Source organism: Acomys minous (genome assembly GCF_964271855.1).
Source record: "Acomys minous genome assembly, chromosome: 5".
Taxonomy (NCBI): Eukaryota; Metazoa; Chordata; class Mammalia; order Rodentia; family Muridae; genus Acomys; species Acomys minous.
In genome coordinates this window covers 32,226,514-32,250,178 of record NC_140494.1, presented here as the reverse complement: position 1 = coordinate 32,250,178, position 23,665 = coordinate 32,226,514, and the positions used below count along the sequence as shown (strand labels likewise).

Genomic DNA, 23,665 nt, shown 5'->3' with positions numbered 1-23,665 from the left:
CCTATAGGTGGAAAACCAGCGCTGGTCTGAACTTCTAAGTCCTGAGGTCCACTCTCTGCCTTGCGTCCACAGAGCTGCGGACCATTTCAGCAGGATACACTCTCCTAGCAGGCGGCCATGACAACGCTCCCTTGGCGCGAATTACAAGGAAACCCAAGAAACACTTAAAAAAAAGAAATTCCATCCCAAAGACCCGGAGTGGAGTTACTAGGGCAGGGCTGTGTAGGAACTTGGGGACTCACTCGAGGAACTGGGGGTCGGGGCGTCACACCTGGACACAGGACACAAAAGTTGGGGGGTCCCAACAAGGGGGTCTCCAACACGCTTTCTGCCTGATTGGCGGAAGCGCTCAGACTTTTCTTTATGGCGTCACCCAGTACCTGCCTGTAGGAAGGCCCCGGCTGCGTGACGTCACGCCGCGCTGACCAATGAGCGGCCGGAGCCGGCGGGCCCCGAGGAGGGTTGTGGGCCCTTCTTTTTGTGAATGAAGCTCCACGGAACATCCCTCCTGGGGGTCCCCGGGAGCCGCGGCCCGCAGAGCTCGGACGCCCCGGCAGCAGCGTCCCAAGTCGCGCGCGCTCTTCTCCAGCCGCCGGCCAACGCTGTGGTGCCCCGGGGGCGCGGACGGCGGGAGACGCAGCGCGAAGACCCGGGCCGGGCTGCCGGGCCATGGTCGCGGTCTCCTGACGGGCCGCGGCCGCCTCCATGAAGCGCAAGAGCGAGCGGCGCTCGGCTTGGGCCACCGCGCCCCCCTGCTCGCGCCGCAGCTCGTCCGCCTCTCCCGGCGTGAAGAAGAGCCGCAGCTCCACGCCGCAGGAGCTGCACCGCCTGGATCCGCAGGACGACCTGTACCTGGACATCACGGGTGAGCCCCGCCACACCCCCACGAGGCTCTCGGCTCCTCGCGCGCCTCCCTCCCTCCCTCCCTCCCTTTCTCTCTCTCTCTCTCTCTCTCTCTCTCTCTCTCTCTCTCTCTCTCTCTCTCTCTCTCTCTCTCTCCTCTTCCCTCCCTCCCTCTCTCCTTTCTCCTCTCTCTCCTCTCTTCTCACACCTCACCTCCTCTCCTCTCTCTGTCTCTCTGCTCGCGCGCCTGCGGCAGCAACTTTACCCGAGAAGGGCCGAGGGGTCACCTCTGCTAGTGTGCCCGGTCCCCGAACCTACCTCATCTCGGGATAGGTGGCGCAGTTGACCCCACGCGAGTCCCAGCTTCTCGTGAGGCACGCTGGTGTTTGCTGTCCCGAGGGCCCCAGAACCCCGCTGAGCCTTAGCAACGCGTGGGCTCCCGCCTGACCCCTGGCCGTCCCCCCTCCCCCCGCCATCGCGCCCTCTTAGGCCTCCTAAGGGATCCTCGCCCTCCCTCCCGCGCCTCCAGGAAGGTGTCACGGTGATGGCGTTTTAGCCACCCAGCACGCTAAGAGCCCAGAGGTGTCACTTTTGAGAAATCCCCGCCAGCCGGAGCAGGTAGAAAAGCAGCTTTCGAGGGTGATTTTTCTTAATGCCTCAGTTCTTGAAGACCAAAGAAATCCATTTGGCAGCTGCTGGGTTTGCCGGGATTGATGTAGGAAGCCAGAGCTCAGAGTTTTCCTTCGGTGTGCTGATGTTCATGGAAATGCGGTGTCAGCTGCATAGCTATCTGAGCGGTTGAGGGAATGTTGCCGCGTTTTCTGGGGCGGAAGGTGTCCACTTCTGGGTGGGTGGGGGGTGTCTTAAGAAAAGGTTCCCAGGCCTTGAACTTTGCCTAGGTGTGCTCTGTTGGTGACATTTATTTATTTAGGAAGTGTTTAGACAAACATAGAAATTGAATAGAAAGTACGTTCTGTACTGACGAGCATCTAGAAAGTAAGACCGGTTTTTAAAGGAAGCCTAGAGGAGGGGGAAGGTTTCTTAGTGTTTGAAGGAGGAAGAGGAAAGAGTTGCTTTAAGTACAGCCCCTGAGCACTCGCTGTCTGCACAGGTCTACGTGTGCCTCTCCAGGAGGAGATGCCAGCTTGCCCAGGTTCCTTCCAAAGAGACTTCGTGCTGGTGGCACCTGCGCATTCCTTTGCACGTTCTCATATGTCTTAAAATGATCTTTGGTTAGGGCTGTTTAGTGTAGAGCAAGTTAATCCTTGTATAGCTCGGAGTGGTAAAGGGACGCAAGAGTATATGGAGAAAAGTTGGTGGCAAAGACACAGGAGTGTCCTCAAAATGTAGCTGATGTTGCAGGTTTCTTGTGAATCTTTCCAGAAACATCCTAGACCAGCACACATAGGTATCTGTTCTTTGCAAACCCACATAAATGAGTTTGCCTTGCTCTGCACAGTGCTTCATACAAAAGGCTAGCCTCCAATTGGTGTGTTCAAAGTCTCATTTGATTTTAATTTCTACCCAGGCCAAAGGGTGTTTGGGTTTAAAAGATTAAACTGTGAAAAAAGGTTTGTGGATGTAAATGCACTTGTAGGTTTAAATGTTCCTTCCCTCTCTCTGTTGTTGTTGTTTTTTGTTTGTTTTGTTTTTGAGACAGGGTTTCTCTATATTATCTTGGCCATCCTGGACTCTGTATACCAGGCTGGCCTGGAACTCACAGCGATCCACCTGCCTCTGCCTCTGCCTCCACGCCCAGCTCTTAGATTTAAATGTATGAACATTTTACACAGTTCTCTGTTGAGTATTTAGGTGGTTGTTTTCAACAACAAGAGTTGTAAGGCTGGGCATGGTGGTGCAGAGGCAGGCAGTAGGCTCTCTTGAGTTGAAGGCCAGCTTGGTCTGCAAAGCAAGTCCAGGACAGCCAGGGCCACACGGAGAAACCCTGGCTCAGAAAACAAACCCAGGACAGCCAGGGCCACACAGAGAAACCCTGGCTCAGAAAACAAACCCAGGACAGCCAGGGCCACACAGAGAAACCCTGGCTCAGAAAACAAACCCAGGACAGCCAGGGCCACACGGAGAAACCCTGGCTCAGAAAACAACAAACAAACGGTCAATAATACTGAAGGAGCGGGTCCATTTTGTGCTCAAATCAAAATCCTCTCCAGTTATGAGCCCTGATAATGGAATGGCTCAGCCTCAGGGTAAGATACTAGCGAGCTCCAGGCAGCAAGGCTTTCAGCCAGTCAGTGAGTACCTCGGCTTTCTGCAGAAAGAAGAAAAAAACAAAAACAGAAAAACAACCAACTAACTAAACAACCCCAAGACACCGAAACAGTCTGTTTCTGTGTTATTTGCTAAACAAACAAATAATTAAAAAGGTTTTACCTTACTTAGTTTTATGTGTCTATGTGCATGCCTGTGTGTATATATGTACACCACATGGATGCTGTCTGAAGAGGTGAGAAGAGAGTCAGCAGGTCCCTGTGGAGGAGCTGGAGTTACATACAGGTGGTTGGGTTCTGGGAACCGAACTTGGATCTTCTGCAAGAGTCGAGCCATCTTCTTCAGCGACCCTCTATAAAAATACTAGGTCTCATTATATAGTATAGGCTAGCTTGGAACTCACGGATCCACACCAGCCTTAAACTGGAGACCCTGCCGACTCAGCCTCCCCAGTGCTGAGGTTATGGAGGACATCCTCTACCATGTAAATCACAGGGTCCAGATTACTTTTACTTTCACTTCTTATCTTATGTGTGATGGTAATGGAGGGAGAGAGGTATAAAGCTTTGTGCTTAGCAAAGGCGGCAGCGGGTCCCTTCATTTACAACGTTTTTCTCCATTGTCCTGTTGTTGTTTGCTCTTTGAGACGGGGTCTCTCTGTGTAGCAGGCTGGTCTGGGACTCTCTGTGTAGACAAGTGTGGCCCTGATCTCACAGATCTTTTTTTTTTTTTTTAATTCTTCACTCTTTAAACAGTTTCTTTTTTTTCTTTTTCTTTTCTTTTCTTTTTTTTTTTTTTTTGCTTTATTTGTGCTGGGGAAGGGGATGTGTGTGTGTAGTGGGATGGTGGTGGGAGACAGAGGCATGATGGCTCACTCTTCCCAGGGCTGTGTGCACAGTCAGAGGACAGCTTTCAGGAGCTGCTTCCCTTCTTCAACCATGTCAGAATCCAAGATTCCAAAATTGAACTGAGGTCATCAGTTTTGGCTGCAGGCTCTTACCAGCTGAGCCATCAGGATGTCCTCTTTTTAACTGCCCAGCGCTATCATACTGTATGGCTGAAATATGATCCGTTTCGCAGTAGCAAGCGGGGATTTGGGAGAGTTAGGTTCTGTTGCAAATGGCTGGAGAAGCATCATCAGTGTGGATGGAATCTTCCTGCGTGTGAGTGAGACTGCGTCTACAGAGTGAATTTTAGCAGTGAAAACGCTGGGCCAGCATTACACGGCTTCAGTGGACTTTTGGACTTGTATGCATTTTGCCACCGTGCACATTGATGTGCTGGTCTTTGTAAGGACATGCTTTCGGCTCCTTTGGATACATACATAGCTGGGAGTACACTTGTTGGGCTGTGTGATGACCCTGTATTTTTACATCTCGGGCAGCGGCCAGCCTCTTTTGAAAAGTACTTTCACTGTCAGCTTTCCTACCCTTGACCTGCCAATCGTTTCTGCATCTTTGCCAACACTTGTTACTCACCAGGAAGACTTTTGAGCAGACAGGGTGCATGTTGTCTGTTTTGCCTGCTCTGCTCCTAAAGCTTTTCCTCACATAGCCCAGGCTTTCCTCAAGCTTGCTGTGTAACTAGGGATGACCTTGAATGTCTGAATCTTCTGCTTGCATCATATTGCTGGGGTCACCGTGCCTGGTTTTATGTGGCGCTGGGGCTAACCCAGACTTCATGCATCGTAGGTAACCACTGAGCTACGTCTCTAGTCCCAAATGATTTTGACCCTTAAACACCCTTGATGTTTTTCCCTAATGTTTTCAAGACAGGGTTTCTCTGTGTGGCCCTGGCTGTCCTGGAACTTGCTCTGTCGACCAGGCTGGCCTCGAACTCACAGAGACCTGCCTGCCTCTGTCTTCCTGGTGCTGGGATTAAAGGCATGCGCCACCATGCCTGGCTGACTGGGACCATTTTGTTTTTTGTTTTTGTTCTGTTTTTCCAAGACAGGGCTTCTCTGTGTAGTCTTGGCTGTCCTGGACTCCCTTTATAGACTGGTCTGGCCTTGAACTCACAGTGATCCCCCTGCCTCTGCTTCCTGAGTGCTGGGATTAAAGGTGTGTGCCACAACCGACTGGGGACGTTTTTTAAGCACTCCATCCAGTACAGCTGTGAGATCTGATCATTGGCAGGATCTAATAGTTGACACGGAGCTTTGATTTATTTCACTTTTATATCTTTTAAGTTTCTAATTATTGAAGAAAGTTAGTAATAGTTACTACTGGCTGAGTCACTATTTTGTTTTATTTTTATTTATGTTTGTTTTTAGAAGTTGATATGTAGCCAAGGATGCTTTTGAACTTCTGATCCTCCTGCCTTCACCTCTGCTGCGATTACAGGCCTGATCTATGCAGTGCTGGGGATCATGCCTGGGCCCTTCTACATACTAAGCAAGTACTCTGCTACTGAGCCTACTCTACGTCTTGGCTACACCCACAGCCCTTGCTTTGTTTCTTTATTCTCCCCCCTTTTAACTTGTCCAGTACGTGTGCTATGATTTAGCCTTTAAATTGTCTCTATTATGATAGAACTTACTGGAGAAACGCCAATCGAGGTCATGCTAGTTACTTCCAAGAACTGGTTGTCACAGCACAGGCTACTCACTAAATGAAGTCAACAGAAGCAGCATTTGCCCCTTACCCTCTCTCTTTAGGATCTTTAACATTCGCAGCGGGTGTCATTAAGCTAGGGGAATGTAGTCATTAATTCAAGAAGTGTTTATTGAATGCTTACTATGTAAAATCCTCATGCATATTCATTGCTTGTGCCGTAGAAGTGTATTTTTCTGGATAGAAGAGGAAATACTGTGACCCAGAACACTGAGCTAGAGGGCAAAATAAATCTATTTTCATTGCTCCTGCTGTAGCAGTTTCAGGTGGCTAAGCTGCTGGAACTTTTCATTTGTCTTTCCACCTGCAACATGTTTCCACACTTTTGCATTTATTGCATTCTCTGAGCTCATCTTGATTTCTCTACTTCCTGTGTCTTCTGCTTCTTTGCTCTTGACAGGTCGTGTTCCTTGTCTTTCAGTTTAGCTTGGGCATTTCAGTCCCACACACAGTCAAACAATTAAGCCGCAAATGTTAATTGCCTTTGTGGCTTTAGCGTAGCCAGGCTTGTCGGTGAGGGAAAGTAGGTAACCCGCTGTGGGACCAGTCCTAAAGGTGATTCCCTGTAACCACCAGTCAGTGGTCATTGTCTGGGCTCTGTGTTTTATATATGGTGATGGAGAGAGCTGGGCCAAAACCCACACTCTGAGTTCTTAGGATGTAGGGAGAAAGCACTGGTGCATGCAGATAATAATCCTTGAAAAATTCTGATTATCTGCAAGTTATAGGAAAGATGCTTTGTGAGTGTGCAGTTTTTAACATTTTATATTATGTTAATTAATGCATGTGTGTGTGTGTGTGTGTGTGTGTGTGTGTGTGTGTGTGTGTGTAGGGGGTGGGGGCATTATGCTTGAAGGCTCCTTCCAGCTGAGAAGCATACAGCACAGAGGCAGTGCTGTTGTGCTGCTTTGCTGGCACAGGGTGCATCTGAGCCATGATGGGGCCAGCCTTCAGAGACACTGAGGAGTGTTCCTTAAAGACTTCAAAGGGCAACCAAACACCAGAGCTCTCATTTCACATCTGAGCTGCTATCCCAGAGAGCTTATAGCTTGTTAGTTTACATGTGGCTTGATGCAGAGGCTTCATATGGGAGCCACAGGTAGAAAGTTTTATAAAGCAAAACAAGAGGCTGAACTAATGACCATTTTTTTCCCTGGATGGTTAATCCACCCCTGGGCAGGGCTCAACCCCCCATCCCCACCCCTCCTGTCCCCCATCCCCCACCCCCCACCCCTCAGCCTGTGGTGGTGGTGGACTCAGGGGTGAGGGGGGTGGTGGGGGTGGGGTGGTGGACAAGACATTTTCAGAGGTCCTTCCATTATTTTACAGGTAGCAGAGACATGTCATACGGAAGAGTCAAAAGCTGGAAATAGGTTTTAAAAAATTATGAGTTACATTATGAGTTTATATTTATCTGTGTATATGCACATACACCCCTGGTATGTGTGAAGTTAAGGATAGCTTATGAACTCAGAATGCAGGTACCTTTATCTGCCTAAGTCATCTTCCCAGCCCCAAATTAATGTCTTTATTTCTGTATTTATTTGAGGTAGGGTATTCCTGTGTAGCCCTGGTTGGCCTGGAGCCTGCTAAGTGGACCAGGCTGGTATCAAACTCACAGAGTTCCACTTGCCTCTGTCTCCTGAGTGCTGGAAGTAAAGATGTGCTCTACTGTGCTTGGCTAAAATTTAAAAATTATGTTTTTAAATCTGTACTTTTATGCTGGAAAAGTTCATTTTAGTAGATAACATTTTATTTTCCTTCATACCCTAGCTACAGAATTTTTTTCACTTTTCGATGTTTTCTGTTGAAATTATCTTTTTTATTTTGGGAGCAAAGAACTAGGCAGATTTTTATTTTGGGGTTTTTTTTTGAGATAGGGTTTTTCTGTGTAGCCTTGGCTGTCCTGGACTCGCTTTGTAGACCAGGCTGGCCTCGAACTCACAGTGATCCACCTGCCTTTGGCTCCTGAGTGCTAGGATTGAAGGTGTGTGCCACCACGCCCTGCCCCAGATTGTTTATATGAACATCTCAAAGCCATTTGTCACCTAGAAGGCACCTTTGCCAGTTAGAGAAGCAGGATCAGAAGATGAGGAAAGTGTACAGAGAACTGCCGTCTGTAGGAACTAACCATTCTTCCAACATGGCTTTTTTTTTAACCTCATTTTTTTAAGCTTCCAAACGTAATCATTTAGCTTCTAGTTTTTTCTTTTAATTATTTTTGTATGTGCATGTGGGTTCATGCACCACATGTGTGTCTGGTGCCTAAGGAGGCTAGAAGTGGGTGTTGGGTCCCCTGGACCTGGAGCTGGGAACGGAAGCCGGGTCCCTGCAAGGAGCATTAAGTCCCCTCAAGCACCCATCGTTTCTTGTGTTTTGTCTGTGGATGACCTGGCTTCAATATTATGCAGAGATCACTGTAGAAAACATTTCCAAAAATAAAACTGATTGCAAAAAGTGAGGGAGCAGAGATGGCTCAGCAATTAAGACTACGTACTGTTCTTACAGATGATGATGATTCCCAGAACCTCTGTCAGGCGGCTTACAGCTCCCTATAGCTCTAGCTCTAGGGGATCCAGTGCCCTCTTGGCTTCCTGGAGAACCCGTACACGCTTGATGTACATACATAGACACACACATAGTTAAAAAATTAAATGTGAGTCTTAAAAACAGAATTTTAACCTCCCCGAAGTTGAAGATATATATTTACAAAATTAAAAGTGTGTGTGTGTGTGTGTGTGTGTGTGTGTGTGTGTGTGTGTGTGTGTGAGATGAACAAGCATAGGTGCTGGAGAATTGGTTTTTCATTTCACAGTGTATGTCCCAGGTATTGAACTCAGTTTGTCGGGCTCAGTGGCAAACCTTTACCACAAGTTAAGCCATCTTCCTGTCCCTCAAAGTCAAGGCTATTGAAGCGTGTGTGATGTGCCATGTACATCTCATCTGGGCTCTGTTTTGATTTAAGTTTACGCCCTCTCTCTCTTTTTTCTATAGCTTCTCATGGACAAGGCACCTACAAAGGTATTCAGATTCTTGGCTACTTTGTGGTTCTTTCTGATACAGTCAAGTCTAGTTGTGATTCTGGGCTGTGTCTGGTTCCGTCTGTCTGTCCTGGGTTTAGTGTGAGTGATGGATTCAGCCCCAACTGTAGATCACACCTTCTTCACAACGGAAGCTGGAACTGCTTTGTATGAAGAGTTGCTGTCTGTGTGTGCCTGCTTCCAAGGGTGATTTCCCAGCATTGCATTGAGCTGGTTATGCGTGCTAAGTAGTGAATATTCTTGGTAGTACTAAAATTGGTCTTTTGAAATGCAAGTACCTTTGGATGTGCTTTCTGAAAGAATATTTACAATTAACTTATTATAACAGCTATTCTTTTTGGTTTCTTTGTTTTGAGAGAGGGTCTTTAAAATAATAGTTATTTCTATTTCCTAGGTATTTCTGTGCTTACTGGGTGAGTTTAGTTTTATTTTTATTCCATGAAGTGAGAAGGAACTTAATGAAATGCTAGTTTTAATTTGGGGCTCAGGGAAGGGCTTTTATGTTCTGGGTGCTAGCAATCAGTCCCAGAGCCTCTTGTATGACTGACTTGTGTTCTGCCACAGAACTACAGCATTAGTCCCTCCCCCCCCCCCTTTTTTTTTGATACAGGGTTTCTCTGTGTAGCCTTGGCTGTCCTGAACTCTCTTTGTAGACTAGGCTGGCCTCGAACACTCAGAGATCCACTTGCCTCTGCCTCCCTAAGTGCTGGGATTACAGGTGTCGTCCTCCACCTCTTCCTCCACCTCCTCCTCCTTCTTTTAAAGTATTCTAATTTATTTTGATTTTAAACTTACTCAATTAAGGGAGTGAGTAGTCTCATGCATATAATAACATGTTTCAATTCTTTTTTTATTTTATGTGCATAAGTGTTTTGCCTGCATATAAATGGATCATATATGTGGGTTAGCTTGAGACAAGAAAAGGCCACCAGATCCCCTCAACTGGAGGTATAGATGGCTGTGAGGCACCGTGTAGGTACTGGGAATGGAATGCAGGTTCTCAGCAAGAGCAGCAAGTGATCCTCCAGCCCTGTGTAGCTCTTTCTCATTTATACTGCTGAGGAGCAGCTCTCTTAGAGTGTGCTTTGCTCGCCAGTCAGAAGATCTAGTCCCTCTGTTTGGAAAGCAGGGGAAGCTCGGCTGGAATTAATTCTGGACCCGCATCACACACTGACTTTCATTTCCCAGGTAGTTCGCTTTTGTACCATCAGAATTCTGTTGGCAGCCTACTTGTCACAAAAGCAAAACATCTTGTTCCTGATGTCACTGGAATTTGTTGTTCCTTCAGCTTCTCATTTGAAAGTGAAATTACTCTACGTTCTGCCATGCAGTTTATGACATTGATCTTTTTATACCCGATCCATAATGCTTTAATATCATTTATAAATTTCGAATTGTGCAAAGCTCTCTATTTTAGGACCATCTCCGCTGAATCACTCTCTGCATTTTGCTCATCTGTATGAGTTAGTCTATGGAATTAATTAAAGTATCTATTCAATAAGGATTTGTCACCCCGTTGCTATGAGCAAGGAATTGGACCAAATGTAATTGAGGGAGGGGGAAGAGAACTGGAAGATTTATAAGAGCATGTCCCTTTTCTCTGAACAGGGAGAGCAATAGGTTCTTAGTCATCTTGTGAAGACAGATAACAAGGATTTAACCATGTGGCTTTGTTTTCTTTAAGGAATCAGTTGGAGACAGTTGTATGTTGAAAGTGTCACGTAACGGTTCCTACATGATGTCAGTTGTTTTTCCCAGTGGTTGGTGAAAATGATCTATTTTAATGGTGCATCTTTGTGTGTATCTCTGTGCATGCTTTACTCTTTTAAAAACATTCTATTCTATTTTACTTTTGTTTGGCTAGACATAGGCTAGAGTAATCTGGACATAGGGAATCTTAATTGAGGAACTGCTCTCATCAGATTGGCCTGCGGGCACGACTGTGGGACTGTGTCTTGGCTAATGACAGATGTGGAAGAGCATGCTCTTATCTCTGAACACTGAGAGCAATAAATTCTTAGACATCCTAGTGAAGACAGGTAACAGGGACTCAACCGAGTGGCTTCAGAGCTTGCCTCCAGGTATTTCTGCCTTAAGTTCCCTCAGTGATAGACTGTTATCCGGAAATGTAAGAAATAAGCCTCCTCCCCAAGTTACTTTTGGTCTGTTAATTGGAAATCACTAAATATTAAGTTGCTAAATATTTCTATAGCTTCATTTGCTGTGTGTGAGGGTAGCTGAAAAGCACCCCAACTTTCGCATTCTTTTAGGGTACTGAGGGAGAATTGCTTTGGCAAGAATGTGTGATGGAATTAAGATTATGTTCTTAACTTTATGAAAGATGTTCTTAAACTGCATGTGGAATGTATTGTTGAAATACTAAGTAGTTTGTTGGAAGTGCCTTATACATGAAACTGAAGCATTGTAACATGGCGTTTCTTCCATTTTAGTATTGAAATATTAGCAAAGTGTAGTTTATAAAGCTAGGAACTCAGCTGAGGGTAGATTTTTACCTCCACTGGCAATGTGTTCTCATTTTAAATCATTGAATCTGAAAGGGCTAGAAAGCACAAATTCAATCAAGACACATTCGGATGCATTTCCCAGTTTCATCCTTGCAGTGTATCCTGGGAGAACTATCAAGACCTCAGCAAGGCAGCTGGGACATAGGAAGTGGAGCCTGGTGCTGCCTTTTGTCTGAAAGGGGAGGGCCCTCAGCAGTGGACTCCTTGGGATGATAGGATACCTGGAAATTTGTGCTGGAATTTTCCTTCCTTCCTTCCTTCCTTCCTTCCTTCCTTCCTTCCTTCCTTCCTTTTTCCCTTTCACCCTTTCTCCCTCCTTCCCTTCCTTCCTTATTAGAAAATGCTTTTTGAGACAGGGTCTCACTGTGTAGCCTTGGCTGGCCCGGAACTTGCTTTGTAGACCTGGCTGGTCTCAAATTCACAGATCTGCCTGCCTCTGGATCCTGAGTGGTGGGACGTGAGTGCATGTGCTCACATGCACACACTTGTCCTGTCCTGAGGGTCTTGGGGGATCAAACTCAGGTTGTCAGCCCTGGCACTTGACTACAGATTTGTCGGTTTCCCTCTAGAGCTAGCAGGAACTGAATTTATTTATTTATTTTGTTTTGTTTGTTTGTTTGTTTTCCGAGACAGGGTTTCTCTGTGTAGTCTGTTTCGGAAGCAAGCAGGGCTGGACTAACCTGCAGACCTGCTGGGGCTGCCAGATGCAGAACCATACTTGGCTGTCCCGGATTCGATTTGTAGACAAGGCTGGCTTTGAATTTACAGAGATCCACCTGCCTGTGCCTCCGAGTGCTGGGATTACAGGCGTGCACCACTTCGCCCGGCAGGGTTTTATTTATTCACTCATTTAAGTTTTGAGTCAGGTTTCAAGTGGCCAAAACTAGCCTCATATTTACTAAATAGCCAAGGATAACCTTGAACTTCTGACCCTTCTGCTTCCACCTGGGTGCTGAGATTTCAGATGTATTTCCCCAGGAATTTCTTTCTTTCTTTCTTTTTTTTTAATTTTAATTTTATTTATTTATTAATTGGTGTTCTGCCTCTATGTATGTCTATGTGATCGGTGTCAAATCCCCTGGCACTGGAAGTACAGACAGTTGGGAACTGCCATAGGGGAGCTGGGATCTGAACCCAGGACCCTTGGAAGAACAGCCAGTGCTCTTAACCACTGAGCCATCTCTCCTGCCCCGGAATTTTTTTCTTGATTAGAAAATTTTGATAACTTCCCAAATGAAGATGTGAGATATTTTGCAAAGTAACACACTCCTGGATCCTCTCCCTCCTCCTGTCTTCTTCTTCTTCTTCTTCTTTCTCCTTCTCATTTTGAGAAAGAGCATCACTTATATAGCCCAGACTAGCTTCAAAATTATAATCCTCCTGCCTCAGCTTTTCTAGTGGTGAGGTTTCAGGCATACTTCTTAAAACTTTTCATTGAAAAGTCTGAGTTGAGAATGCCACTTAAAAATGATATATAGGGGTTGAGAGTGTAACTGAATGGTATTTGCTTAGCAGCGTTCTTGAGTACCCAAATTTAATACCTAGTACCCCTCACCTCTCTAATAGGTGTGTTGTTTTTTGTTTGTTTGCTTTTAAATTGGTTGATTGTGCAGGGGCTGTCTTTAACCTTGTATGTCAGTCTAGTTTTAGTTTATGTGCTAGTGAAACAAACATGAAATATGAGTTTTATGCTTTCAGTAATTTTTAATAAGTCCACTTTTGTAAACGCAAAACCCTAGACACTGTTGCTTTGTTGCAACTACATTCTTTGAAGAAGTCTACTGAAAATAAACAGGCATGTGCAAAACTGCACCCAATGTGATTGTCTAGCAGGTTGTTGCTGTAGAGACCTGGAATCCAGCTTGGGGTCCAGCCTGCAGCTACTTGTGGGAATTTACTCTGTGGAGGAGGCTGGCTTTGAATGCAGAGATATCCAATTGCCTCTGCCTCCCAAATGCTGGGATTAAGGCCTGTGCTACCAGCTGGGCCCAGTGATGCACCTCTGTAATCCCAGCCTTCTGGAAGGCAGGAGCATCTCTGAGTTCGAGGCCAGCCTGGTCTACAAAGTGAGTCCAGGACAGTCAAGGTTACACAGAGAAACCTTGTCTTGAAAACAACAGTAAGGCCTGCAATACCACTCCTGGCCTTTTATTTATTTATTTTTTGGTAGCATGAGGAATTGACTTAGTTCTCATTCATGCTAACTAAGTATGCACTCTGCTGCTGAGCCAAAGTGCCTGCACCTGGGTGAGGTTCTTAAAATATTTGCTGCAGTTAGTTACCTAGTTAGGTTTTTTTCCTCCCTGCTTCTTTTGCTTGTTTTTTTTTTTTTTTTTTTTTTTTTTTTTTTGTCTTTTGAGACTGGGCTTCTTTGTGTATCCTTGGCTGTCTTGGACTTACTTTGTACACCAGGCTGGCCTTGAACTCACAGAGATCCGCTTGCCTCTGCCTCCTCCCCACCAGGGATTTAAGGTGTGCGCCACTACACCCAACTTCCTCCTTGCTCTGTCTCTAGTGAATGTGATATTGTTATTGTGTTGTGTCTTGCTAGTTGACATTTAAAAAGATTTATTTATTTATTATGTATACAGTGCTCTGCCTGCATGTACACCTGCAGGCCAGAAGAGGGCAACAGATCTCATCACAGATGGTTGTGAGCCACCATGTGGTTGCTGAGACTTGAACTTACTACCTCTAGAAGAGCAGCCAGTGCTCTTAACCTCTGAGCCATTTCTCCAGCCCAGTTGACATTTTTTTTTTTAAACCATTGGGAGACTACCAGGCTGGTTGTTGACAGTGTAAACCTAATGGTTTTTTTCAAAGATAGATGTGTGCTGGTTAGTTGATCCAAGCTAGAGTCAACTGAGGGAACTTCAGCTGGGAAAAGGCCTCTAGCAGACCAGCATGGAGGCAAGCCTGGTGAGTAACGACTGACGTGGGAGAGCACAGTCCACTGCCGGTGCTGCCAGCCCTGCTCGGGTGACCGGAGAGTGAGCCAGGAGGCAGAATTCCTCTGCGTTCTTCCATGGCCTCTGCTCTGGTTCCTGCCTCCAGGTTCCTGCCCTGACAGCCCTCCATGATAGACTAGAAGCTGAAATAAACCCTCTCTCTCCAAGTTTATTTTGGTAATTGTTGGAGACAGGCCATATGGCCAATGTTCAGCCATCATGGCAGAGCCTAGGTTCCTACTCCAGCACTCTGTCATTTGCTAGAAGCCAGTTGACCCTGTTGTGGTTCCAGCAGTTAGACTAAAGATAAGATATAGGCGGAGCCACCCTGTTGTAGTTTAGCAGTTAGATTAGATAAAGATAGTAAAATATTCGGTGTGGCAGAACGTTGTGACCTGCTTGGAATTCCTCGCATCTTGAGATAGCCTGCAGCTGGGTTGCCATAGGAATGTGCTTCCCTGCCCCCTGCCTTATAAAACCTTCTATCTGAACAATAAAGTTTGAGAGCTTGATCAAAGACTTGCTCTTCTTCTTCGTGTCTTGTATTCTGTCACTATACAGGAGAATTCTCCTCCCGAGCGTTAGTCGAACCCTGGCGGGCCGGGTCAGGTAATATTAGTGTTTAATCATAGCAACAGAAAAGAAACTAGGACAGAATTGGTAGCAGAGAGCAGGCTGTTGCTGTGACACACTGGCCAGGCTGTCTTGGGCAATGTCATGGAAGCATTTGGAACTTGAAGCTGGAAGAGCCGTGAACGCTTGGAGTTCAGTGAACTGTTCTGTAAGGAAACCTGGAGGATGATGTTGACAGAGGTGCAAGATGATGGAGCCTCGTTTTGAAATGTCAGACGCAGAGATGATCAGGGCTGTTTGTGATCATTTGATTTAAGAATCTGTGGGTGTTGCGTGACAAGAAGACATCTTTGCACCCCAGGTAGGGAGCCCATGACAGACCAGGGTATGGACACTACCAAAATGCACTTTGGTTAACCAGTGAGTTTTATTCACTTACAGCAATATTGGTGTGTTAGCATGACAGCTCTGGGGGGAAAGGTTACCTGGCAGTTAGGAGCCATGGAATGCCACAAAGTCACATTGCACAACAAACCCCACTAAGAGATCCACTGGGAAAGACACAAGACGGTGGCTGCCGCTCCTCAAGACCGGCTTTGTGTAGGGTTTCCTGCTGTCCCTTCACTCCGAACCCCAAGTTTTTCAGCGTGGGGATTGGTGAGATTGTAAATCCTGAGCTTGGTTGAGCCCAGGGATTGGTGGGTTTTAACCCTGGAAGTGAGCTGTGATCATCCCTTATTCCTCCCTTTTTTATTACAGGGACGGGGGAGCGGGGGGCTGCTGCTCCTCTTCCAGAGGACCTGGCACCCATTTGGCAGCCAACAACTCTTAACTCCAGTTCCCAGCGATTTGATTCCTTCTTCTGACTGCCTTATCACGTGGTACATATATATACATGCAGGCAAAACTATCCTATCCATAAAATAAATTCTTAAAAAAAAAAAAACCAATCAGGGGTTGGGAATGGGGGCCACGTAATCATTAGACTACCTCCTGCTGAATGCAGAGCTTTGGTGTCCTTGAGCAGAAGAGACCAGAAGACTGGACTGTTTCACTAAAGCCCACCCCGGTGTGGGTGAGCTCACATACCTGGAGCACTTAAGCACAGCCTGCCAGCAGCTCAAATAGGTTGGAGAGTGTCCTTTCCAGGTACCTTAGTTGGTCTCAATCTTTTTCAGGCACCTTGGCTAGTGTGGTCTTACCCTCTTCCCCGCAGCTTGTCTGGTTTCGGTCTTGGCAGCTTTGGTTGTCTGGGAGTCTTCTTGGCAACTTGGCTTCATTTTGTCTGAGAGGGGCTCTCAGCCTTTGTTTCCTCTGCCAGGGAATATGGCCTGGAGAATATGATCAGTTTCAGGGACTTCCTGAAGTTATTTTGAGGCGCCTGTCATCCTATTCGGTTTGGTTTTGTTGTAGTTTGAGACAGGGTTTTTCCTTGTAGCCCTGTCTCCGGAGTTCTGCCTCCCAGGTGCTGTGGCACTGAAGGTGTGAAACCCCCCCCCCCCCCCCACGGCCTGGCTTTTACCTTTGTGTTGTTAAAAGCTTCTCTGCAGGATCTGAATGTTTCAATATGGGAGGGAACTGTTAAACGACTGTGAGTGCCCCAAGGGGAAAAAAAGAGAAACCTTTGCCTCTTGGAACTAGTGGTGCTGGTTAGCTGGGGCGGAAGAATCAGCTGTGCTTCAGGAAAGCTGGTCTCCTAGGTGAAGTCTTACTATGAGGTGAGTTAAAAAAAATCAAGGTAAAGACTTGTAGGCAATACCGACTTAGAGGATTTTTTTTTTTTTAAACAGAAGGTCTTGTAAAGGTCTCTGTGACATGCAGGTTCCCATTAGGAGTTGTGTGAGGATCACCAGAAGGTTGATGGGCAGGCAGATCTTTTCTGTGGTGAGTGCGGTAAGACTGGAAGGAGCAAACCATTGCCAAGGTGCAGCGCCAGGAATGGGTCTCCATGGAGATTCAGCGGATTCAGAGTCAAGTTCCATTTCCAGGAACTCTTTGTTCTCAGCTAAACGGAGCAGCGTGTGCGAGAGTATGAAGCCGACCCTATGTCTGTTTTCTAACAAGCTGGGTAACAACTGTTAGGCATTCTTGGACTGATGCAAGATAGATACCCCTGTGTTTAACCGTTCAGGTATTCGATGGGCTGTGTGTGATAGGCTTGTATGATGTGGAGGGGAAGTCATGGGTTATAGGGCGTGACTTAGTAAGTATAAGCTGTCTTCCACTGGTACCTTTTTGGTTGCATTCCGTTACGGGCCAAAACCTTGCATGATACTTTCTTTTGGGAAGAATTAGTTCTTTCTTAGCACAATGAAAACAAATGTTACTATTGTGTGGGGATGGGGGGTCTGCTTAAGTCCAGCTTAACTCAAACACCAAGTCAATGCAGGTAACTAAAATTTATTGTAATCAAGCCACTACTGATAGATGAGGGCCACCAAACAGACTCGGGAGCAGAACTGAAGGGCCGTTGTACAGCTCATTTAAAGGATAAAGCCATAAAGTAAAGGGGAGCAGGGTGGGCTGTAGCACTGTCCAGTCGTATTTTGACATAAGGGGTTGAGCAAGGGAGTTGCCATCAATCAGGAGAGGAGTAGGTTCCTGGGCCTGGGAACATGAACTTGTTTGACTCAGTCAGCAAGATGGAGAAGTTGTCCTTGAGATGTCTGGACTCAGACAACTGTTTGCTTACCACAGAAGCTGTTCAGCTATTGGGAAGTCCCAGCTCCTCTAGGGCCTGGGACCTTGAATTTAGTTTCTCCCTGGGATTAAATGGAGTCTGAAAACAAAACGGTAGTACTTCAAGCAGTTTCTTTTGCTTGTTCCCAACAGTTACTGCTCACCCTATCAGGCGTGTAATTGGACAAAGCTGAAGCTTTCTTATGGGGTCAGGATTCAGAGACTAATTCAGAGGCTCAGGCTTGTTCTTTCAAGCCTTGGCTTTGGGAGCATGAGAGAGATTTTTTTTCCTTAGCCTAACTGAATATCAGGGCTTTAGATCTTACTAGATTAATTAGTTCCTCTCATCTTACCTAGCCCTTTAAGCCTGTCCCCTGAACTACAGGTGCAGTTACTATTCTGGATTCTTTTTTTTTTTTTTTAAGATTTATTTATTTATTATGTATACAGCACACACCTCCAGGTCAGAAGCGGGCACCAAATTTCATTCTAGATGGAAGGACCTCTGCAAGAACAGACAGTGTTCTTAATCTCTGAGCTGTCTCTCCAGCCCCTGTTCTGGATTTGTAACACAGAAATGTGTGTCAAGAGTTCATGGTGACTCCTAGTCACACTTGATGGTACTGCCTAATAACCATTCAAAACACGAAGTCACCCCTAGTAATTTAGACATACTGCTTTTTCTTTTTTCTTTTTTCAGGGACAGGGTTGCAGGTTACACTAACCTAGATAACTTGGTGAGAGCATCTGAGAGTAAAGAGTTGTGGAGAGCTCAGTGCGTGTGTAGCATGCCAGGCCCTGGGTTTGAGCCCCAGGACCGTATACAGTCTTTTGTGTTTATTCTTCTAAAAATTAATTACGTTTATTTGTTGTGTATCTGTGAGTGGGTGAGTGTGTTACGGCATGCCACATCCTCAGCTCTGAGATTGTTTGAAATAGATGGTCTCTTCGGGACAGTTGGGTGCCAGGAGATCATCACAGCTCAGGTGTCAGATGTTCACGTGGACTACCTCCATGTTATATCAGCTTGAGAAGTAGATACAGAACTTTTTTTGTTGTTGTTGTTCTTTTAAGACAGGGCTTCTCTATGTAGCTGTGGCTGTCCCAGAACTCACTCTGTAGACCAGGCTGGCCTGGAACTCAGAGATCTAGCTGGCTCTGCCCCCACCTCCCAAGTGTTGGGAGTAAAGGCACACACCACCACCGACCCCGGCATACACAGAGCTTTTTACCTTCAAAAAAATGAAAGCATGCTTAGTTTCTCGTAAGAGCCTTCGGTGTCCTGCTTCCTGTGGAGCTAAGTGACGCCACAGGGAAACGAGTTGTAGTTAAGTGACCTGTAAGTAAAGGTGAGGGTGCCTGGCAGAGCAGCGTGGCTTGGCCGTCTAGGTGACACCTGCTCTCTTCTGCTCCCTTCTGCTCTCACTTTACGGCGTCCTCTGGAGTCACCATAGCTTCCTCAAAATGCAGAGCTTGGGATGAGCTCACCTGTGTGGATCTCACTGCCTCCTAACCCACCTTGTCGTCTTTAAAATAATCTTGCATGCCATCTCACCCCAAGTAGGCGACTTGGTGTGAACCTCGCTTCCCTGAGCTACTTAATTACTTCCCTCCAGCTGACAGAAGTCATGCTGTGGTGCGGTAATGAGAAATGAGCTGAGGACAAGGCTACTCAGTCAGTCAGTAATGCTTGCCTAGGTGCACAAAGCCCTGGATTCTATCCTTGGCACTGCATCAGGCAGTCAGGGTGGTGCATGCCTATACTCAGCACTGGGAAGGAAGACTGGAGCATCAGAAACCCCGGGTCAAAGAAAAGGGAGGCTTTTTTTGCTTAGCCCTCTGGAGTCAGCTCTAACTACACAGCGTGGTTCTGTGTGGCCAGAGCTTAGATTGACCCAGATGTCACAAACCAAGTGACATTGCAGTTACTTTGTTTCCCTTCACACTTCCTATTGTTAACTTATTTGTTAGGTTCCGGGGTCTGGGGCAGCCCTGAGAAGTCAGCCTTGGCTACCTGTTCCTAGTAGGCCAGTTAAGTGAGTCGTAGTGAAAAGCAGAAAAATAAGTTTACTTAATGTGGCCAAATTAAGAAGAGGGAACAAATAGAGAGCTCCAGTTCCCACTCCATGTTCTAGGGTTCTGTTGGGAAATTTAGGTTTAAATAGGGTTCTGAGCTGGCTATGGTGTCATACACCGTTAATCCTAGTGCTCTGGAGGCAGAGGCAAGTGGATCTCTTGAGTCAGCCAGGGCTACATAGTAAGTAGGACAAGATATGCTTTAACTAAGCAAGACTGGCTGAGGTGTGGTCCTACCCATCATTGGCTAGGCTCCGGTTTCTCCCAAAAGGCACTCCTGTTACCAGAAAGTTCCTCCTGGTTGTCACCAGTCTTCAATCTTTCCCTTTTCTCAACATGAGATTTCTCAGCGTTCTTGGTCTGTATAGTCTGATATCCGAAGGGAAGGTAACAGTGTCTCTAGAATTTTCCATTCCTGCCAAGATGGTAACACTCCTTATGGTGAGGGGTGTGTGTGGGGGGTAGCTATGCGGTTATCATAGGTTTCCGTTTGTTCAGCTTCACCTGTCTTTCCATCTGGTCATTAAACAGGTGTTGGCTGAGTGCCTGTTGTGTGCCTGTGCCAGGTAGGGTATCCCTGAGGTGAGGAGGCTTAGTGCCATCAAAGGCCTCCACAGTGCCAGGGAAGCTATGGGTCTCTCACCTCGCAGCAGTTATAAATTAGAACTGAAAGCCCTATTGCCTGCAAGCCTGCTGCTCTGCGCTAGAGCGGCCAACAAACAGCAGGCTCAGGCGCTTTCTCTGCTGAGGGACTGCTGGACGACGGCTCTCTGGAGTGCAACTCTGAGGAGCAAAGCTAGTGTAGCTGGAGCTGAATGGCTTGTCCTCAGCAGAGCCACCTTTTCTCCTTATTCTTAATCTAGTTCACCTTTTAAATACTAAATACGTAAATAAAATGGGGCTGGCATGTCAGGAAGAGCAGATAGTCTTCCTAAGAAAACATGGCTTAGAAGCCCTGGGAATGTAGCTCAGGGGTAGCCAGCCCACTTGCCTAGCAAGCACCAGGTCCTGGCTCAGTCCCTACCATTCACTGTCCCCACCTTCCACCCCGCAGAGAACACTTGCTTTCTGTGAACTTGCCTTTGTGAGACCTCAGCACACCAGGCCTGTTCTTAAATTTTTACTACTATTATTACTTTGAGCAAACAGTTTTGACTGAAAATAGGTAAAAATTCTTCTTCTTCTTCTTCTTCTTCTTCTTCTTCTTCTTCTTCTTCTTATTATTATTATTATTATTATATTTACTTATAAAATATTTATTTACTTTTGAGACAAGTTTCTGTTATGTAGCTCTGGCTGCCCTGGAACCAGACTGGCTTCAAACTCAAGAGAGATCCACCTGCCTCTTCCTCCCAAGTGCCGGGATTAAGGGCATGCACCACCATGCCAGGCAGATAAAAATACTATTTGAAGTATCTTAAATTATTTTTTTCCTGTCCTTAACTGTGTTTTGTGGTACATCTTTGTGTCGGGGTCTCGGTAGCCTAGGCTAGCCTTGGACTTCAGCTAAGGCTAACTTGAACTTGTGATGATCCTTCTACCACTGCCTGAGTGCTGGGAGGACAAGGCTCACCTCCCTCACCAGCTTTAGCCAGTTCTGGGGAGCCAACCCCTGGCTTCCTGTGTCCCCAGCGTATTTTCTTTTCTATTTTTATGTTGTGATATTATTATTTATGGTCTTAAGATAATTAGGTTGAGATTACCCTTCATTGTTGTTCAATATAGAACACTTTGCTGGTACTTTTATTCACAAGTCCAAAGTAATCAAGATTCTTTTATTTTTTTTGACTTAAAATTTAAGTGTGTGTGTGTGTGTGTGTGTGTGTGTGTGTGTGTGTGTGTGTGTTGTATTTCCATGTGCACGTGGGTACCCTTGGAGGCCAGAAGAGGATACTAGATCCTCTGGCACTGGGGTTGCTGGTGGTTGTGTGTGTGCCACCTGATGTGGGTGCTGGGAACCAAACTCCAGTTCCTCTGCAAGATCAGTAGAACTCCTAATTGAGCTGCTCTCTAGCCCCTAAGGTTCTTTCTTTTCTTTAAAAAATATTTATTATGTATATTGTTCTGCCTGCATGTACCTCTGCACGCCAGAAGAAGGCATCAGATCACATTCTAGATGGTTGTGAGCCACCGTGTGGTTGCTGGGAATTGAACTCAGGACCTCTGGAAGAGCAGACGGTTCTCTTAACCTCTGAGCCATCTCTCCAGTCCCCCTGAGATTCTTTCTTAAGCTGCCTTCTTACCTCCAGCTCCTTGAAATTATACAGTACAGCCTATATGCAATCAAATGTATAGTTTGAGCTTTATCAAGTGTGGAAACTCATGAGCCACTGTCCCCACACCCACTCATGAACGCTGTCAGTTTCCGTCTCTGAGCCTGCTTTTGTTTTACCTGTGGTTGAACTTTGTGAGCGCAGAGTCCTGCAGCATGAACTTGGCTGCACCCGAGGTCAGCGCTGCAGGTGTTGGTGTGAGCATCATGCCCTTGTTCTCCGTGGTGGTTGCTGGTGTCGAGTTCCACTGGGGGAGCCCCTGCTCTCTTACTGATGGTCCCTTGGCTGCTTCTGGTTGTTGTCTGTAGCAAAGCTGCTGTGAGTGTTTGTGTTCCAGTCCAGCTTGGAACTTCTCTTCTGTTACTCTTTTCAGTATATACATAGAGGTAGGATGGCAAGATCAAAGGGAAAATTAACTTGCAAGAAACTGCTAAACATTTCCAATGGGGTTTTGTGTGTGTCTTTGTGTGCACATGTGTACAGTTAGCATGCAGACATGTACAGGTGGGCGTAGAGGCCAGAGGTCAATGTTGGGTGCTTCTTGACTCACGCTCTGCCAGTTTCCGCCCTCCACACTAGTGTGTAGGGTTCTTTTCTGTGTCTCCCTCTCTGTTAGGGTTAGGGAGGGGTGAGGTGAGGTTAGGCTTCAGAGTGTTTTATTAGCTTCTCTGTTGCTGTGATACCACAATGACCAAAAGCGACTTGGGGAGAGGCGGGCCACCATCCACCATCCAGGGTAACCTAGAGCAGGAGCTGACATAGGAACTGAAGCGAGGACCGTGGAGGCATGCTTGCTTGCTCGGCTCCCTTGCTCACACAGCCCAGGCTAGCCCAGGGATGGCACCACCCACAGCGGGGGCCCTTCCCCATCAATTAGCAATTAAAGAAAAGTGTCAGATACCACAGGCCAACCCGATGGGGACAGCTCTTTAGGTGACGGTCCTCTTCCCCCAGTGACTCTAGTTTATGCCAGGTTGACAGAGAAAGGCACAGAATTGGATTGTCCTGGCAAAAGGGACTTGGGAGGACTGATGTTTGTTTCCAGGGAAAACAAAGGATGTTCTCGTAAGGTCTTTTTTTAGTGTAGAGCGTGTGTGTGTGTGTGTGTGTGTGTGTGTGTGTGTGTGTGTGTGTGTGTGTGTGTCTGTATTTGTGTGTGTGTCTGTATTTGTGTGTGTGTCTGTGTGTTTTGTGCTGAGGAGGAAGTGGATCCAAGGTCAGTTGACATTATCAAGTTCTTTACAGTTTGGGTTGGGGCAGGTGTTTGGAAAGTCCCAAGGACATTGCTGGATAAGGGGCTTCTGGACAATTCTACAGAATAATGTGCCTGATTGGTACATGCCTTGTGGGACATGACTGTAGTCAGTCGTCCCTGGGTCTGAGCCCAGGGGAGTCGGGCGTGTTCTTTCCCTGCCTGCAGTTTTCCTTTGAGACCTTTGTTACCTGGAAGTCCTGTTTGCAGGACGGTCAGATTCCCACTTTGACACTTTTTTTCTTTTTTTCAAGACAGGGTTTCTCTATGTAGCCTTGGTTGTCCTGGGCTTGCTGTGTAGACCAGGCCAGCCTTAAACTTACAAAGATTCTGCCTTGGCCTCTGCCTCCCAAGTGCTGGGATTAAAGGCGTGCGCCACCAGCCTGGCCTTGAAACTTTTCTGTGTTAATGGATGTTAATATTATTGTAGTTGATTCCTAGGAGTATAAGCACATGCCGATGACGCTCTCTTTCCCAGGAGTATTGTTTTTCTAATTTTAGCCACTCTGGTAGATGTGAAGTGCTCCTTGATTGTGATTTTAATTTGCATTGCTCTGATTTTGAATACTTCTTTTTCATGAGCTATAGGCCACTTATTTCCTTTTGACAGCTAT

General features: G+C 46.4%; 2 protein-coding genes across 9 annotated transcripts in view; one reads left to right on the top strand and one right to left on the bottom strand.

Moving 5' to 3' along the window:
* Positions 1 to 671, bottom strand: LOC311598758 (uncharacterized protein; the record flags this gene model as incomplete). The annotated part of the gene is made up of 2 exons (XM_084784100.1): positions 1 to 130; positions 243 to 671. The coding sequence occupies 2 exons, from the start codon at positions 669 to 671 to the stop codon at positions 35 to 37; spliced, it is 525 nt and encodes a 174-aa protein (XP_084640226.1). The 3' UTR covers positions 1 to 34.
* A 31-nt stretch (positions 672 to 702) lies between these two features.
* Positions 703 to 23,665, top strand: part of CDC14B (cell division cycle 14B) — a gene marked incomplete at its 5' end in the record, with an annotated part of 84,227 nt that continues 61,264 nt past the window's right edge. For all 8 annotated transcript variants that reach the window (XM_084784068.1, XM_084784072.1, XM_084784071.1 and 5 more), the window contains one exon: positions 703 to 865. In XM_084784068.1, the coding sequence (XP_084640194.1) occupies positions 706 to 865 (160 nt within the window). The remainder of the gene's footprint in view (positions 866 to 23,665) is intronic.